The sequence below is a fragment of the Phaenicophaeus curvirostris genome, chromosome 17 (assembly GCF_032191515.1).
Source record: "Phaenicophaeus curvirostris isolate KB17595 chromosome 17, BPBGC_Pcur_1.0, whole genome shotgun sequence".
Taxonomy (NCBI): Eukaryota; Metazoa; Chordata; class Aves; order Cuculiformes; family Cuculidae; genus Phaenicophaeus; species Phaenicophaeus curvirostris.
The window spans coordinates 1,298,496-1,316,835 of record NC_091408.1 but is presented as its reverse complement, the minus strand read 5'-3'; the positions used below and the strand labels follow the sequence as shown (position 1 = coordinate 1,316,835).

At 43.4% G+C, this 18,340-nt stretch overlaps 2 protein-coding genes across 2 annotated transcripts; one reads left to right on the top strand and one right to left on the bottom strand.

The window, feature by feature from the left end:
* Positions 1-218: 218 nt before the first annotated feature.
* Positions 219-14,249, bottom strand: CHEK2 (checkpoint kinase 2). Its single transcript, XM_069870860.1, has 15 exons — positions 14,199-14,249; positions 13,189-13,440; positions 12,532-12,656; positions 12,095-12,242; positions 11,259-11,349; positions 10,267-10,375; positions 8,417-8,470; positions 7,534-7,595; positions 6,946-7,045; positions 6,660-6,746; positions 5,663-5,826; positions 5,314-5,429; positions 3,909-3,994; positions 1,047-1,127; positions 219-464 (listed from the first exon to the last, which is right to left on the bottom strand). Exons 2-15 carry the CDS (start codon positions 13,433-13,435, stop codon positions 369-371), a joined length of 1,566 nt encoding a protein of 521 aa, XP_069726961.1. The 5' UTR covers positions 13,436-13,440; positions 14,199-14,249; the 3' UTR covers positions 219-368.
* Positions 14,250-14,827: 578 nt separating this feature from the next.
* HSCB (HscB mitochondrial iron-sulfur cluster cochaperone) lies at positions 14,828-18,330 on the top strand. Its single transcript, XM_069870644.1, has 6 exons — positions 14,828-15,054; positions 15,118-15,214; positions 15,828-15,917; positions 16,474-16,618; positions 17,526-17,573; positions 18,166-18,330. The coding sequence occupies exons 1-6, from the start codon at positions 14,828-14,830 to the stop codon at positions 18,255-18,257; spliced, it is 699 nt and encodes a 232-aa protein (XP_069726745.1). The 3' UTR covers positions 18,258-18,330.
* The last annotated feature ends 10 nt before the right edge of the window (positions 18,331-18,340 follow it).

Genomic DNA, 18,340 nt, shown 5'->3' with positions numbered 1-18,340 from the left:
TCAGTTGCGATACCAAAATTGCCTCCACACAGCACCTGGGGTTCCACAGAGCACCACAGGGCTCCACTGGCACCCAGGGTTCCACTTGGCACCTGAGGTTCCACTTGGCATCCGTGTTCCGCAAGCGATGACACCGTTCGTACCAGCACAGCAAGTCGGACAGCTGCATAAAATGGAACACGACTCTGTGGAGACTCGCACGCTTACACGGCAGTCGCTTCAGTCTTACAAAGTTATTTTTATTTAGCAATTGCATCTTCAACGGTTATTAAGATTTCAACAATCTATTAAGATTTTTCTTAAATAAAAAAATCTGCTTTCCATAAAAAATACCCTGTGATTAACAAAAGCAACTTTCTCCTTTTTTTTCACCCTATCTTCTGAGAAGACGTAGAAGGAACAGCACGCTTAGAAGAGCCAGATTCTTCCTCGTTTTCATGGACACGCTTTCTGATTGTCGCTGGCTAAAAGAAAGATATTCCAGAATGACCACAGGAAATCAGGTAAGACACAGCTCAACTGTTTTGCTTGCTGCAGAATCACAGATATCGGGTAGAGTCTCCTTTCTGTGACCAGAAAAGCAGCATAACTAACAGATGTTTCTCTAACGAGATCTTTCTAATTATACTTGATCTCTCTCATACAAGACACTGCCCCAGCTGTATCTTCTACTAGTGTTTAAAATTCTCCTAAGTGGCATTTGCGACTGAATGACACAACACCATTTCTGAACTTTCAATAACATGAGAATTTTTCCTTGTATACTAAACATTTGTGACTCAAACCCATCAAAACATGTGTTATTTCAAATATATGCATAATCCTTTAAAGCCCAGGAGGCTGTTCTATAGCTCAAAGTGTCTTACCGAAGCACAAATGTCCACCACTTCTATCCAGAAAGCAGAGATAATTAGCAGACTACTACCTACAGCCAAAAAATATATTTTGCTAAGTTCTCAAAATTAGTTGATTTTCTTACAGATTACTTTGAAATTTAGTTTATCTACGCATCAAGTACTAATTTTCAAATAACCTGTTTTACATACCACTGTTGATGTTTGTGGTGGATTCATACTGGCACGTGTCTGAGCAAGCAGCCGTTGAAACGTACTCTTCATATCCTCATCCTGCAAAAAAAGCAGTAACTCAAAGCATTACATGGAATATTTAAGGGCAAAGCCTGCATTTTAGCTAACGAAATGGATCAGCCATTAAAGAATGGTTGGACTCGATGATTGTGGAGGTATTTTCCAACCTAGCGATCCTGTGATTCTGTGAATGAATGAATGAATAAAGGAGAAAAGGAGGTTCCCCCACTTCCATTCAAACAGCTTCCTGTACTGCGAAAGAAGTGGACTCAACAGCCTGGCTGCAGGGGCATTAAGAAGAGGGAAGGGCAGCAGAGACCCTTCGTGAAGGGAAGCCACTTTCTGCTAAAGTCAGGCGTTTTTCAAGAGAAAAAGCCAGCAGGTAACCTCATTCTGGTTCAGCTGCCAGTGACCGGGGCACTCTTGTTACATGCTGGGCAACCTCAGGGAACAGGAAACCAGCGCGAACAAGATGTTTAGTTAACATGGTATACTCTCTGCTAGAAAGAAAATCTCATTCTCTAGTTTCAGCAATTACTCCTGCAGGAATTTTACTAGATTGGCTTGCTATGGATTACCTGCAAACCCTCAATCAGACTTCCAAACCTGAAATCAGGTCTTTGAACCTTGCCCAGGGCTAAATGAAGTGTGCTCCTCATTATGATTTAATACAGGTCATTTCCTTTGGCTGAGATTGGAACAGTGACTGTGTGTTCACCAGCTGAACAACTCACCTAGGATGCAAACCAGACATTCATTCTAAACAACTGCCCAGAGCTATGGGGTTTGCAGAATCACAGAATCACAAGGTCCAACCATTCCTATCAACCACTAAACCAAGTCCCTGAGCACCTCATCCACCCATCTCTTAAAAACCTCCAGGGATGGTGACTCAACCACCTCCCTGGGCAGCCTGTTCCAGTGTCCAATGACCCTTTCTGTGAAAATCTTTTTTCTGATGTCCAGGTTTGGTAGTTTTGTTCCATTGTCAAAGCAAAGAGTGGAAAACTCAGAGAAGTGGATGGACATTCACTGTGCAAGACAATTAGAAATAAGGATCACCTTGCTCCTAAGGATTTCAAATGTTGTAACTGTTTTCTTTGGGTGAAGGCAGGGGAGGATTCTTTTTCTAAGTTATGGAGTACTGCAGTATCTCCTTTTTTGGTTTAAATATGTTCTTAAGCGCTACAGAAGGGCTTTGATATGAACATCCAGTTTATTTTATATAGAACTGAGACTCATCTTTCTTTTCCAGTGTCACCTCTTTGGACTGTGGCTACATTTGAATGGATGGGTAAGATAAAACAATTAGTTTTCCATTTATATAACAAACCCCTGAGGTTTTTTTCAGCAGGCACCTAAACTTATCATGTCCCATTCAGAAGATCCCAGTGAAGTTTTCAGAGGCAGAAACAGCAATTAATTATTATACGCCATTGAAAAATGTTTTATTAAGTACCTGAAAAATAAAGCTAACACATCCCCACTAAGCAGTACTTAGGTTTAAGCAGCCCACTAAGTTCTAAAGTTTTAGTTTTAAGCAAAGACTGTAGTAAGCAGCGCAGGTATTGACTACACTAATGTGAAAACTACTGCTTTAAATAAAGCTGTAGAAGTTAAGTTTTCCTTGGAAAAGATGCTTACTTTTAATATCTGAAAAGTTCCCCAATAGCCCCAAAATCACTAGAGAAGGTGAACAAGCATCAGCTGTATGCATAGAGTATGTATCCGGTGTGGTTCTTTCATACTAACTTTTAAAGACAATACTCGCAGACAACACCAGAGGGAGTGGGAGCCAGTACCTCCCCCTCACCACTCACAGGAACTGGACTCGGGGAACTCTTTTGGTGGTATTGTTGAACGTGTGTGATATCTAGAACTGAACATACTGGATGTGGCCTTCCAAACAGGCAGTGTACATCACCTATAAATAACTGACACTCTTAATAACAGCCCATGAAGGGAAACGTTAAAGAATGGCATCTGAGTGCTAGATGATGTTTGGATTTGGGTGTATGATGTTTTCTCAAACTTTTTGTCCTGTCTTCAGAATTAAACATTAGAGTAAGGGGTGTCCCTAAAGGGAATATATAAACAAGATGCTCACAACTTCAGTTTACACACTGAAATATCTCAAATTCTTAGCTTCTCTAAATCAGTCACATATTTCCTATTTCCCATTATGCACAACAGTGGTTCTTAAAACCAGTGTAGCATAGTTTATCAAAAACATTTCCTGCTCAGAATTAAAATCTAAATGAAAGAATCTACAGCTGATTATGTCAGAAATTACACACAAAACTACAGGAGGAAACGCCAGGAATGCCAGGAAGAATTTTATGATGCCCAGCAGTACAATTAGGACAAGTTCATGACCTAAAAACAGTCACCCAAATGCATTTTATGTCTCAGGAAGCTGCCAGCTGTTAAGCACTGAGCAATAGATACTCCCTTGCTTCCACCCTGTTTCTTAAGCAATTTAGCTAAGCATCCGAAACCGGACACTGCTCACACATGGGAATATGAATAGCAGCACACTCAGCATGAGTAAACAGAACCCGTTGCGTGGCTTCGAGGTAGACTGGGGGACTTCCTGAAGCCTCCTCAAGAAAAAATATCCAGAAAAGCTCATTGGCTCAGTAGTCACCTCTGCAGAGCCAGAATTAAATGTGTCCCCGTGCTCCCTCCCAGAAGCAAGTTAGACTGTGCCAGCCCAACCTCCTAACATTCAGGCTATTGAACCACCTTCTAATTTACATCAAGAAGTTACCCCCAGAACAACCCCGCTTTGCTGTACTTGAGGTAACACTCAATTCCTACCTGAAGCCATGGATGCTCTAAGGCTTCCTCTGTCGTAAGACGTTTACTTGGATCCACTACTAACAGCTTCTTCACCAGGTCCAGAGCTAAGATAATGAAAAGAGTTGTCTGGTGTGGGATCAACAAATTCATTACCTGAAAATAAGATCTGCAATACACAAACACCAAAGCTGCGTACAACAACATCTCTTACAACACTCCAGAACAATGCCCAAAAGCACTGGCCGGGCAATCACTTTGCTATTTTCCTTGCCCAGGGAAGGCTGCAGGCTGTGACCATTTCTCCTCATGTGCACACAATTCAACATGTCCCAGTATACCAGAATCACCAGCAGCTGTACTGAGCATGCACAGAAGTTCAGCACTTCCCTAAAAGTTTCATTACTACTCTGGAAAAGCAAAGGCAGCTTCACTTAGTTTCCTGGTTTATAGTGCCTTGGAAAGCAGATTATCCATCCAGAGAGATGGGAAAGAAGAGACAAGATATACACAGATATGCTCAATGTAATCACAGAAACTGACAGACACTGTGAAAAATATGGCATTTACACCACATTTTATGATTCCAAATCTCCCATAATGGAATTTCGGCAACATTTACTTTTTATTGTATCTGATTATTCTGTTATACAGACCATTAGGGCTATGTATAACCTTAGCATCATTTCCATTCTCATATATGTCTGAGTTATTATTGAATAAGCTTCAAATAATTCAGGAAGGAGTTATATTTGATAAGTTTACTAGAAAAAGAATGATCATAGCATTTATTAAAAACTCCTCTGCACATATAAAGGAGCATCCAAGGCAAATACTACCGTTATTTTGTGCATATAGAATGTACTGAAGAAGAAAAGCATGCAAACATTAACTGTAATTCCAGTTTCGTACATAAAAACTCAATAATTTTTTGCAGACTACTTAGCTTAGAGGGGCCCACACTTAACAGTTGATTCCACAAACGTGGCTGATATTTTAAGCTCAAAGATTAGCACCATGAATTTGCTCTTAACATTTCTCTCCTGGATTTTTAACTCGTATCCCTTAAATTCCTGGTGGTTTTGGTCCAACACTGGAACCAAAGCAGGGCAAAGTTTGTAGACTTTATAAAGCCAGAAGAAAAAGCGAAAAGAGGAAAAATAGATGCACGTGCCCACAAACTATACTTCCAAAGTTAGTAAAACTAAATATTACTAAGAAATCTCTTCAATGAAAATTCTGCTCTAACACTTCAGCTTTGAGCTTAAAAAAACCAAACAAACAAACAACAAACAAAACCCATTTGTAAGATAATACCTTAAAAACTAAACATATAATGTGCTGTACAGCTGAAAGGAAGCTAAAGGAAAACAAAACTACCAGAAAAGAGCTAGATATTCTGCTGCTCAGGGAAACGGCTTCATACCCAAGTCTGATACATGCTTCCATTCTTTTGGAATGAACGTGTATTCTCCACGAGTGATCTGATCTTTCAGAGATAGTTGAGTATTTTGCTCATTAAATGGTGGATATCCACACAAGCTATATAAAAGAAGGAAACAAGTTAAATAACATGGGTTTTGTCATAGCAAATGAAAGACTAAAATCAATCATTTGAAAGTGTCTGCTATCACAGGATCTTTTACACATCCATGGCTTTGTACGTGGTTTTAAACACACTTTCACATCCTAGTAATGATACTGAAGTCACCAATCTCAAGCCATGTCTGTGTCAATGACTACCCAACGAAGGCAGCAGCTACACAATATCTTACCATACAAAAAGAATTACTCCTAAACTCCAGCAGTCCACAGCTCGGCTGTATCCAGTGGTCCCAAGTGAATTTAGAACCTCAGGAGCAAGATACGTGGGAGTACCACATAACGTTTTCATAAGAGAAGTTTCTCCAAGAATCTTGGATTGTCCAAAATCTGTAATCTTATATTTAAAAATGGTGACACCACATTATATACTAGGATTGGTTGTACCAGAATATATCACATTGTCAATATAGAGCAGGAGGTAACATTCAGTTTCTGCCTTCCAAGTCAGTTCCAGTACAAGACTATGAAAAAAACTCACCTCAAACATTATTAAGGATTCAGTAAAAAACAACTGAGAATGGGAGAGGAGAAGGAGGGAGGAATATGACAGAGAATGACTTTAAACAAAAGTAACTTGACACTAGCAAAGGTATTCTCAGATTTGGATGTAAATGAACAGTCACTGAATAAAGGAATTGTGGTTTATCAGAAGAGCTTACTTGCAAAATATGCAGCTTAGCATGCAAATCTATACAATGCTTCATATGGGGAAAACCAAAACAAAATGACCCACCCACAAAAGACACTCACAAAAAACCCCAATCCTACCCTCCCTCAAATAAAAACCCAACCCAAAGCAACAACAAAGCCTGTCCCCCTGCAGCCTGGATATTTATGGAAATGCTGTCTGTAATTCAAGAATTCAGATTTTATTGAAAAAAAAAAGTGTATTAACATTTGAAGGTGTGTACTCAGCTAAGCGCTGTACAACACAGTATTTCTCAGGTCTTCTTAGTAAGTGTATGCGTGGAAAGATCCACAACAGTGAAATTAAAATAATGAAAAAACCCTCAATACTTTATATCAATTCATGTAACTACAATGTTTAATAGCTTGTATGACTCATTCCATAATACTTTTTCGCTATGTTTAGCTAAATATTGAGAAGAATGGGAAGGAATACTCCCCAATTTCTAAAGGAACAAGAAGAAACACAAGTTTCCTCACCTTTATGAGACATGTCTCTTCAGAAGAGGAAAGCAGCACATTCTCTGGTTTTAGATCTCGGTGTATAATTCCATTGTCATGAAGATACTAGATAGATACAGATACACAATCAAAAAAAGCCAGACTTAACTTTTTCTTAATTGTAAGCTTTCCATTTTTTCATATAGCAAGGTAACCAAAGTGGGCATGTGTGCATTTAAAGCTACGCAACTGGTAACTCTTTTTGTAAAAACTAACGTTCACATGCATAACCATATTTCCCTTGGTAGAATCCATGATTATGTACCTTTACAGCCAGCAGCATCTGATAAAAATACAACTTGCAAGTAGCTTCTTTCATCTTGATTGGTCTTGACACTCTGTCATACAATTCTCCTCCCTCCATCCTAAACCAAATGCAGGTAACAAGTCAATATGTTACTTCCAAAAGATTCATCTCATTAGACAAGACTGAGACCAAAACATTTGGCTATTCTGCCAATATATATTTCTAAAAATGAGTGAGCAACTTCCTAAACACAACACACACTCTTCTGCATTAGACCTCATCTCCTGCGCCTTCACTGGGAGTTGTTAACAAGACTTTTGATCAGCCTCCTCTTAAGAGCTCAAAATCAGAAACACAGCAGTAACCCACAACAGCAGCACAGTGGGCAACCACCTCAGCAGTAAGTGCCTTCAAACCAGAATTACTCTCCTGGTTATCCCAATTCCTAATTTTACAGAGGTTTCGGAGGACAGTGGGAGCCAGCAGAAGAAAAATAAAACAAAACAAACAAACAAGAAACCCAACCCAGCTTCAGAACTGTCCACATTCTTCGTGGCTATGAAAAACCGTTCGTTTTATGCATTTGCTTTCAAACAAGTTACTTACAGTTCCAAAACAATGTAGTAATCCTCTGCCTCAAAGAAGTTTTTGATCTTGATTAAGCAAGGCTAATAAAAAAGGGAACACAAATGGACACATACACAAAAGTAGAATCATTTGTAAAAACTAATATTATCAATAATTTATCATCCTAAAGCTTCTATTTCAGTACAATTTCACCCATGCCAATTAAACTAATACTTAACACATCTGACTAGTGCCAAGGCTTTGGCAAATGCTTAATATTTAATATTCAAGCCTGTTGTCCTCTCCCCTGTACCACCACACAGGAAAAAAAAAAAAAAAATCAACTCCTGCAATGACAACAGCTCAACAAGAACCCTTTTTTCCAGTTGTGAGTCACTGTAGCCTCAGTATTTTCTTTATATGCAACAGCACATTGGGAAGCAAGGGAAAGTTCATTGAACTGTGCAGACTTTCTACTTAAGGAAAGTAAAAGAAATGCCTTTTGTAGGCAGGGGAAAAGGAGGACAGAAATTAAAAAAAATGCCAGTGGAATCAAATCTTTAATAATCTGGCAGTATTTACAAAAAAACCACACATCAGGGAGAGGTTTCTGCAACAGGGTTTCTGGCTGAAACTTCTCCCCTGAAGATTTTCTCAAATTTCCATATCAGTTATTCAAGTTTTTAAATGCTCAAATCTGAACTTCTAATACTTAAGAGTAATAAAAAAAAAGAAGTGTTCAATACAATATACTTTTTTACAAGAAAAATTGTGTGCACAATTTTACATTGTGCATATTTTCTAAACTTTAACATATTTTCTAAACAGGTAAAACTGATCTTTAATTACTACACTACGGTCAGTGAACTTACAGAGGTACAATAGACAGCAAAAAGGAATAAAAATGTACAGTAACACTCACATGATCTATTTTCTTCAAAATTTCAATTTCCGTATTGATATTAAAAGCTGGGTTCTATTAAAAGAATCAGATATCATATTGGGTAAGACAGTGCTGTTCTGGAATAAGACACATCAGAAACAAGAGACAGTGCCAGAAAAGCCCTTGTTTCACATCCTGTGCTACTTTAAGTGACCACAGCATGCAATTGTTTTCCCCCAAACGGATCAGGTGCCTTCAGTGAGTTAAATGAACAGTCTGCTCTCTGTCTGTAGCGAGGTATTGATCCAGACATGTCATTTCACTGCAGGTTAGAAATCCCCACCTGATTTCCAAACAACAAACACAGGAATCATGGCACATATATATCGGTCCTGTCCTTTAAACAGCTTTCCTCCCTCCAAGATGCTTCCCACATGGTCTAACCCTAGAATTGAATGCTATACTCTCTCCTAACCTTTGTTTTGCAAGATAACATAAACAAATTTTTTAATGCGCAACTTAGGCTGAAGTCATGACATCAGCCCAGCAGGCTGGTTTTGTTCTTGTTCCAAACCAAATCATCTTTGAAGACGCGTGATCAAATCTGCATATAGTGTTCCAGACGCAATCCTATGTCTGTACAGTGGCATTTCTTAATAATTGTAATCCATAATTATAATTCTAATCACTATTAGAAATGTTCCAAAATTGCATTTTGCAATTTTCAATCACATTAATGTCACAACTGTCATCGATTGTGCATATTCATCTGCAATAATATATCTACCTCCTCCTCTGAACTAGGAACTGCGTAGATTACAGCAGAAATTGTTGCTGATCTTGAAGCAGACAATCTTGCACCATTAAACATTATCTAACTTCTATTACTCCAGCATACAAAAGTACTGCTTCTTCATACATGATACTGCAATCTTCCTTTCTGTCAACAGAGACTTTAGGTCAGTGCCAAAGAGTAGAATTAGTATATTCCCACTTTCTGTGCTCTACACGTAATAGTAGAGAAGACAAATCTCAAGACAAACTTCCACTAGTAGCTAATTCTGTTCCCACCGAAGCCTCCTGGCATCATTTATCTTTACAAAACTGTTTTGCAGATCAAGCAGCAGTTTCCTGCACATCACCCGATTAAATAGTTTGTCAGTTTGAACAGATTCTCTATATTGTATCTGTGCTCTGAAGTACATTTTCTCATAAAAACGTTTAGTATTTTAATCCAACTGGATTTAACTTCAGCAAATCCAGAGCGGCACAATTTAAGTAACTCCTCCTTCCACACTTTTGCCTCTAACTCTCTATATATTTCTATATATATTCCTATACAGTATATCCTATACAGTATATCCTATACCCCTCAATCAAATTTGAGTAATAGATATGAAGTTCCTTGGATCTTTCTCATGTTGGAGTAAAGCCTCTTCTTCAAATACAGGCTTCTGCTACAAGGCTAGATACATGAAAAAACCCTCACAAAAAGCCTCATATGATTTTGTTTAAAAGTATTTTGATGGAGACTAATACAAAATTAGCAGTTTGTAAATGTTTGGTCAGACTCTGCTGGTCATGATGTGCCAACCTGACGCACTGTAGGATATAAACCCCACAAGACTCCTCAGCACCCTCTGGATCTACCACATTAACAAACAGTCATTAATTAACTGTGAACATAAGGAAATGTGGTCAAAGAATAAAAGCAAGCATTTTCTACAGAATCCTATAGATTCTCTAGGACCAAAGGGTGTTTTCAAATTAGATACAGAAAACATTAAGTGAGAAATTCTTTGATTGACAAGAGCTGGGGAGTCAGAGGTGACCAAATATTCCAGGACCTCTGCCAGATGGCCAAAAGACAGACAGACAGAAATACTTACTGCCTCTGGAAGACCACTGGCCATAAACCTCCGCTTATTGATTATCTTTACCGCAACCTTGTTACAAGTGCTCTTCTCAAACGCCAGTTTGACTTCTCCGCAGGCACCGCTAACATAAAAACACAGCAATGTGAATGCTTACAAACGCTTCTCAGGGATCCCCATAACAAGTCCAGGCTCATGAAAACACAGGACTGCACACAGCCGGGCTGCTGCTTTCTAACCAAAAGCAGTCATAGCTAGGAAGTCTGTTTAAACAGCAAGTGACTGCAAAGGCCACCCGTTCAAAAATGTGGGAGTAAATATTTAAAGCAACTGATGTGTTTGTGCACAGGGGATCAGCGAATATCAAGGACAAGCTCTGTCGGCATCCACCATACGTGGGCATTTAAGAGAAGCTCGTGAGGAGTCCTCTCAACAGATCTGCACAGACCTGAAGAACAGGTATGACAATACTTTAAGTTTTACTACCTAGCTATTATATCCCAGTAAGAAATCCTTGCATTCTACACTCGGGATTTGTTTCCGTTTAACCATTATCCTCCAAATTCTTCACTGACCATCCTGTTCCAAAAGATAAAAAAATAGCCTCTGCTTAAGACAGCCTCTCTCCCCTGCTGTCTGAAAGCCTCAGCAGTGGTGCTGCAGGAAGCTGTGTTCTGACATCAAGCTCTTCCTTCTATTTCAATAACTGAGTAAATTAATATAGAACATTTAAAACTTGTTAAGAATCTACAGACGTTATTCTCTTCTAGGGACAAAAATGCAGTTCACAATTCAGAGTAGGTTACAAAACCCAAGACAATTACAAGAATAAGGACAAAATTCCTTTTTAAGCTGTTGTGAAAAAACAGGTTTGCTCAGGTGTTATCACTCTTTTTTTCCTTCTCCTTTAAACAGCAGCTCAATTAATGCTGGTAATAATTCCAGCACAAAGGTACAGAAAACAGTAACAAAATGAGACTTAATACTGCAGAAAGAAAGGCTCTTACCTTCCCAAAGTCTTTGACATGATGTATTTCTCTCTGAATTCTCTAGGGAACATCATCTGATCATCCACCGTGAGATCAGAAAACACAAACACTAGGAAGATGAGTGGAGATCATTTTCCTGTTATTACGTTTAAAATGTTGTTGTAATGAACAACTATGCTTCCTGAGCTTTTATAGTCAACACCATAACTAAGAACAAGCTGCCTGCTAAAAGAAAAGCATAAATACGTAAAATAATAAATACAAATAAATACAAATCTATTTCAAAGTAATTGACGCTGTTACATTAGCTAAGGCTTAGCAAGGTGAACTTCTACTGAAAACTGACACCTTTGGTATTACTTGACAACAGTGCTTAATTAACAGCATGTTTAAGGACAAAACAGGTGCAAATTTCAATGTCACAGCAGGGAACAAAGAAAAATGACAATCAGGAAGACAGCATCTTAGTGGAAAAGCACAGACAATGAAGTACCCCACACACACTGCTAATTTTTAAGAGGGTTTTTTACTTATTCTGCAGCATCCAGTAGGTACGCAGTTTTTGTTCAGCTTGCCTTGAACAGTTTCCCCTGTTCCCACCACCACGCATATAGCTACTGAGGCATAAAAGTGTTTCAAAAGTAGGAAAATCACTTTAAAAGCTTTTTCATACTCTCCTAGGGCTTCTAGGGTGGATACAGGCGATTTTTGCGTGAGTACTAAAACACCAATTCATAGCTGGACTTTAACAGCACTCATGAAGAAGTTCAGTTTGCAAGAAACAATGAAAGTGCTACAGAAACGATGTGTTGGTCAAAGGAGGAAGAAGCTACTTAAGTTATAGCACATTTTACCCTTATTGGTCTGTACAGACAGCGCAATTTCAGAGTTGTGAGTCAGTGGAAGCCTCCTCCCTTTTCCAATAAGTTCTCTATTAACGAAAGTTCCATTTGCACTGTGGTCTTCAATGTAGGCAACATAGGAGTTTTTTGGACCCGTTTCCTCAAAGAGAAAAAAAGTGGGAAAGATAACAGTACAGTAAAGTATTTTTTTCTCTAAAGATGTGGTAGACTATAGAAATTTAATGTTGTTGGCTCAGGAAATAATACTAGTGAGGTTTTTTCATAAATAGGGTTAATGGAGCATTGCCAAGAGTCTGGTTAAAGGAGTCAGCACTGAAAGTCCTTGAACTTTGATTTCTTTAGGATCCACCTCCAACTCAGGACATTCTGTGAGAGCCAATCTCTTTAATTATGCCTAGATAATTAAAAAAGGGCAGTTTAGCACCTACCCTGAAAATTCGGAAATGCTTCTTGCTGTAGTTTTGGTAGAAACCAGTCTCAGACAATCCTAGCTTAGAAAAGCTGTAATCACAGCTTTTGTCTCTTCCAAACCAGTATTCATCGTTTACACAGTCTGTAGAGGAGGGAAAAGTAAAGCGGAGAGAGAACATAAAATTGCAGGAAGTTATTAACTGTGGCATAGCGGAATGATGCCAAGTGGTAGTGAGCAGGGAAACAAAGATTCTTCCTGTACTATCAAGTTGATTCATCTTCACTCAAAACACCACACACTATCAACACCTGGGACTATATTTTGATAATTCTATCCTTGCTGGTAACTGGAGTTTCCAGCTCGCCTGCAGCAAAGCCAAGAGAACCATGATATAGAAACAAAGCAAATTATCAAATGGAAAAGTGAAGCAAGTAACAAATAACGTGAACATCCCAGAAATTCTCTCCGTTCGCAGAATCTGTGTAGCGGGGTACTCAGTACAAACACTGGGATACAGTACAAAATAAAGCATTACTGCGAAAGTTGTGAGCCTGAACTTAAATTTGCTTGTGCTTGACTTGAAAATTAAAAGATACTGCTCTCTGCTGAGCTACTCAAAGCATCTCAGAGGTCCAACAAAAGGACCAAGAGACTGGTTAGAGAATGCACGTACCACAATTGATGAAGCCTTTTCCAAGTGCAAAGAGTCGACCCCACGGCTGAGGAACAAGCTCTTCAGGTTCCTGGTCCTCAGGGATTGACGGAAGTTCCTGAGTGGGAACAGTGTCCAAAGAACTGAGGGTTCCAGAGCTGGAGGAAGACTGACTTGCACTCTGCGACCCACTGGAAGAGGATCCGGTTCCACTCTGTGACTGGGCACCTTGAGACTGCTGCGCTTCACTACCAGTCTCTCTGGACATGGTGGCTTTAAGAGAGCATTTAAAAACCAATTACTACAGCAAAGGAAACTCGACAGACACTCACAGCCCTGCTACTGATGCCCAAGTCTGTTCTTGGTCTTCAGATGGGTAAAACCTCCAACCAAAGAATGCATGTGGGGATCACACGCGAATCCCTAAGAAGTTTGCAAACCATAGAATAGTTCAAGTTGGAAGGGGCCTTAAAGTCCATCCACGGGCAGGGACACCTCCCATGGATCAGGGGCTCCCAGCCCCATCCAGCCTGGCCTTGAACCCCTCCAGGGATGGGGCAGCCACCCCTGCTCTGGGCAACCTGGGCCAGGGCCTCCCCTCCCTCCTGGTGAAGAAATTCCTCCTTCTGTCCAGTCTAACTCTTCCCTCTCCAGTTTATCCCCATTGCCCCTCGTCCTGTCACCACAACCCTTTGTGAACAGCCCCTCGCAGCTTTCTCGTTGCCCCTTCAGGTGCTGGAAGGTCGCTAGAAGGTCTCAGAGCCTTTCCTCCAGGCTGAACAAGCCCAACTCTCTCAGCCTGTCCTTTTACAGGAGATTCTCCAGCCCTCGCATCGCCCCTGCGGCCTCCTCTGGGCTCGCTCCAACAGCTCCATCTCCTCCTCACGCCGAGGGCTCGGGAGCCGGACACGGGACCCGCGCTGGGGTCTCCCAGGAGAGGATCAGAGAGGCACAAGCCCCTCCTCGCCCCGCCGCCCGCGCTGCCCTCCGGGGCTGCGCCCCCCCGCCCGCCGCGCCCCCCGTCCCGGTACCGGCGTGCGAGCGCGGGGCGGGGGCCGGGGACCGGGACCCGCGGCTGGCGGAGCCCGCGCCGCTCGTGCCGCGCTCGCGCTCCCCGCCGGCCCCGGAGCCAATGGGCGCGCGCGGCGCGGGCCGATGGGAGCTGTAGTCCGGGGGCGCCGGGAACGGGCCGAGAGAGCCGGGAGAGAGGGGACAGGGCCGGGGCCTGGGGAGGGCGAGGGGAGCGTCTGCGGCTGACGGAGGGGAGAGGGAGGGGAGGTCTGAGGCAGAAACGTTTGCCTGCGAGGGCGGGGGGATTGACTTCCAGCCAAGTGCGGCTGCCCCATCCCTGGAGGGGCTCGAGGCCCGGCTGGACGCGGCTGGAGCCCCGGGTGCAGCGGGAGGTGCCCCTGCCCAGGCCTGGGGGCGGACGGACCGCGAGGTCCCTCCCGACCCAAACCCTCCTCGGGCGCTCTGGGTCTGAGCGGGCAGCGCTGCCGCGGGGGCCGCCGGGAGCTGTAGGCCGCGGCACGGAGCCCGCCAGCGGTTATAGTCAGCGGCGCGGGGGCCGCCGGGAGTTGTAGTCCTCGGGGCGGGGACTGCGCGCGGTTCGTAGCCCGCGGCGCGGGGGCCGCCGGGAGTTGTAGTCCGCGCGGCGGGGATGCAGGCGGCGCTGCGGCGGGGCCTGGCCCGGTCCCGGCGGGGTCCCGGCGCGGTCCCGGCGCCCCCGCGGCCGCGCTGCCTGGGCCCGGGCTGCCCCCCGGCGCCGCGGTGCTGGAGCTGCGGGCGGGGGCTGCCCGGGGCCGAGCCCGGGCCGCGGTTCTGCCCGGGCTGCCGGGCGCTGCAGCCGCCGCCGCCGCGGCCCGACCTGTTCCGGCTGCTGCAGTGGTGAGTGCGGGCGGGGCGGGGCGCCGGGGCCGGCCGGGGGCTCACGCCGCGCTCTCCCCGCAGCGACCGCGCCTTCCGCGTCGACACCGACCTCCTGCGCCGCCGGTTCCGCAGCTTGCAGCGCGCCCTGCACCCCGACCGCTTCGGCCGGCGCCCCCCGGTGAGCGGGGCCGGGCCCGCGGGGTCCCCGGGGTCCCCACTGCCCGGTCACCCGGGTGGGACGGGTACCAGTGTCCCCAGGCGTCCGGTGTCCCCGGTGTCCCGTGCCCCGGGCGGGACTGGTGCCGCTGTCCCCAAGTCTCCGGTGTCCCCCAGTGTCCCCAGTGTCCGTCTCCCCGTGCGGGACTGGTGCCAGTGTCCCCTAGTCTCTAGTGCCCCTGGCAGGACTGGTGCTGGTGTCCCCAGTGCCCCCAGTGCCCAGTCCCCAGGCAGGACTGGTGCCAGTGTCCCCAGTGTGCGGTTCCCCGGGCAGGCAAGGCTGGAGCTGGTGTCCCCAACCCTCTTTGGTGTCCGGGTCGGGGTCGTAGGGGCTCCCTGGTTCTTGTTGCTGGTGCTGGGCTGGTGGCCAGCGAGGAGACCGAGGGGCTGCTGGGCTCCCAGCCCCTCGCCGGGCAGGGTGATGGGGTTCCCAAGCCCGGGCAGCCCCATCCCCATCCTTCCCGTCTGCTAAAAATCAGCGTTCATGATTCCACCTGAACGTGATTTCTCGGTAGTAACGCAGCGTAACACGTTCTGTCACTTGTTGCCCTGCCCCTCATCTCTCCCGCTGGCAGGAGGAGCAGCGCTACTCGGAGCAGCACTCCTCCCTCATCAACAAGGCCTACCAGACCCTGCTGCACCCCCTCAGCCGTGGCCTTTACCTGGTGAGGCGCCCGCTACGGGATTTATCCGCGTTCCCATAACCGATCCGTACTCTGTAACCATCACAGGGACCCAGGGCTGCTGGTGGTAATGTAACAAGTCCAACCCTTGACTCCATCGTTACTGTGCTAATTGGTGTTCCTCTCATTACCGGGGGTTGAAAAGAGACCAACAATAAGCTTGTCTGAAAATTAATCGGGTTTTCCACTGTTTTCTTTAGCATTTTACTGATTATTGCCATCTCGCTCGCTGTTCGTGTTATGCTCGTTTGCTTCCTGCATCGTGTGTTGTGCTTGGCCGTGGCTGTTCCTTCGACTCACCTGGCCCTCGGCAGCCTTTGTTACGTTCGTTTGCTTTGGTTAATTGCTGTTTCTTTCTGGTCTGCTGTGGAGTTAATTTTCAGGCCGACTCTGTTCATGCACATTTCACGGAATAAACTGTAAGCTTTTCAGATCCAAGTCTCAGTGAGCCCCAACACAGCCCTAACGTTCAAGAAAATAATTCACGTTGAAATCGATGTAAGAACGTGTATTTCCGAACTCCCCGTTTCTTTGCCAGCTGGAGGTGAACGGAGTAGAGCCGGCGCAGGAGACAGACTGTGATGCAGACTCTGAGTTTCTCATGGAAATCATGGAAATTAATGAGAAATTAGCAGAGCCTAAAAATGAGGCCACCCTGGAAGAAATTGAAACTTTAATTAAAGGTAGGTTGCGATGTGAGGGTTTTGTACAGAATCAATTCACTCCATCTTGTGTAATGTGAGAATCGTTCTCAAGACTCAGCTTTTGCGGTGTATTTCTTTAAGCATCTCTAACTTGTGCTAGTCTGGAATTTACCCACTGCAAGAGCTTCACACCCCTGCAAACAGTTACCTTTACCAGTTTGTGCCACCTAAACATCAAATTTGGATTCAGAAAATCTGTACAACGGCACCTATCTGAGAGCAAAGTTTATATATTGACTATAAAAATGAACTTGATTTGCCTTGAGCCGATTGGGGCAAGCAGACTGTTATGAAAGAAAGAACCACTCCAAATGAAGTTTAATAAAATGCCTGCCTGACCACATAAAATCATTTAATTTATAGAGATATTGTATTTCTTTCACCTTCTTCAACTTAGCAACCCTTATTTTAAGTGATTATTATCCTTATATAATTATATATCCTTATATGCTTGTTTATACTGTTGGTGATATCCAAAATGGTGAGCTTATATTAAGCAGTGAGTTTATACATTGAGGTATACTTAATTCTTTGTAATAACAGTAGAGTGTCAAAAAACAATTAGAATAACTAGAATAAAAACTATGAAGAATAGAAGAATATTAACTGTGGCAGGGTAAACTGTTACACCAAGCACAAGTTAGCTTTCTGGGACCATTGATCTGCATTGGAATTGCTGTCTGTAAACCTCTTTAAACAAAGAAATATTTCTGTTTGGAATTATAATTAACAAAAAACGACAACGATCTGATGAAAAGCTCTCTTAGCCCCTGAAGACTCTGAGACTTATAATTCAGTTTCCCGCCACAGATAACCAGAATGCAGCAGTATTAAATATGCTAAGTATGTAACAAAAAATGAATTAAATAAATCATTTGTTTTACAGTTAAGCAAGAAGAACTGACCAAAGCAGTGGCTGCAGCTTTTGAACAAGGTAGTTATTTCTATTCAGTATTCAGCTGCCATACGGATCGGTTATAAAGGCTTAAAGAACCCACAGCCCTTACTGACAAAGGTTTCCTGAACTACAGGACAGAAATACCGCATACACAAGTGTTCTTTGTTTGGTGTTTAGAATTAAAGACTTCTAAGCTGACCTTTCTGCTGATTCAGGAAATTCAGGACCTCACACTAAAAAAAATCTGATGCAAAAGTTGCAGTTAATTCAGTTTGCATCAAAACACTCCTGGCAAGGGGCAATGCAGATGCTAAGGAATTGGTTTTGCTTGTTCCCAGGGAAAAATAATTCCCAGTGGCTGCACCGGTGCTGTGGCCACTTCACAGAAAAGTCACTGCAGGGCGTTCATGTCCCGTTTCTTTTCTAAATTGTACATTTTTTCATGTTTTGTAAACCTGAGGTATTCTAAAGCCACTCAAGATGAAAATAGTAGGCAAGATGGTTTTACCAGTGTATGGGTCCGCACAGCTCTTTGTACTGGAACAGGGGTGGTCGTTGAAATCTTGAGATTCAGGCCAAAAAATTCATCCCTCCTGCTGTAAGCTCGTGATGCTTTATTTTGTTGCAGATGATCTTCAGGAAGCCAAGAAGCTTCTAGCCAAAATGAAATACTTTGCAAACTTAGAGGATAAACTAAAGAACAAGAAGATCCCTTACTGACACTCCCTCCTCCACCATGAATTATAGATATTTTTCAATTAAACAACTGATTTAGCTACCAAAATCAGAAAAATTGTGTTTGC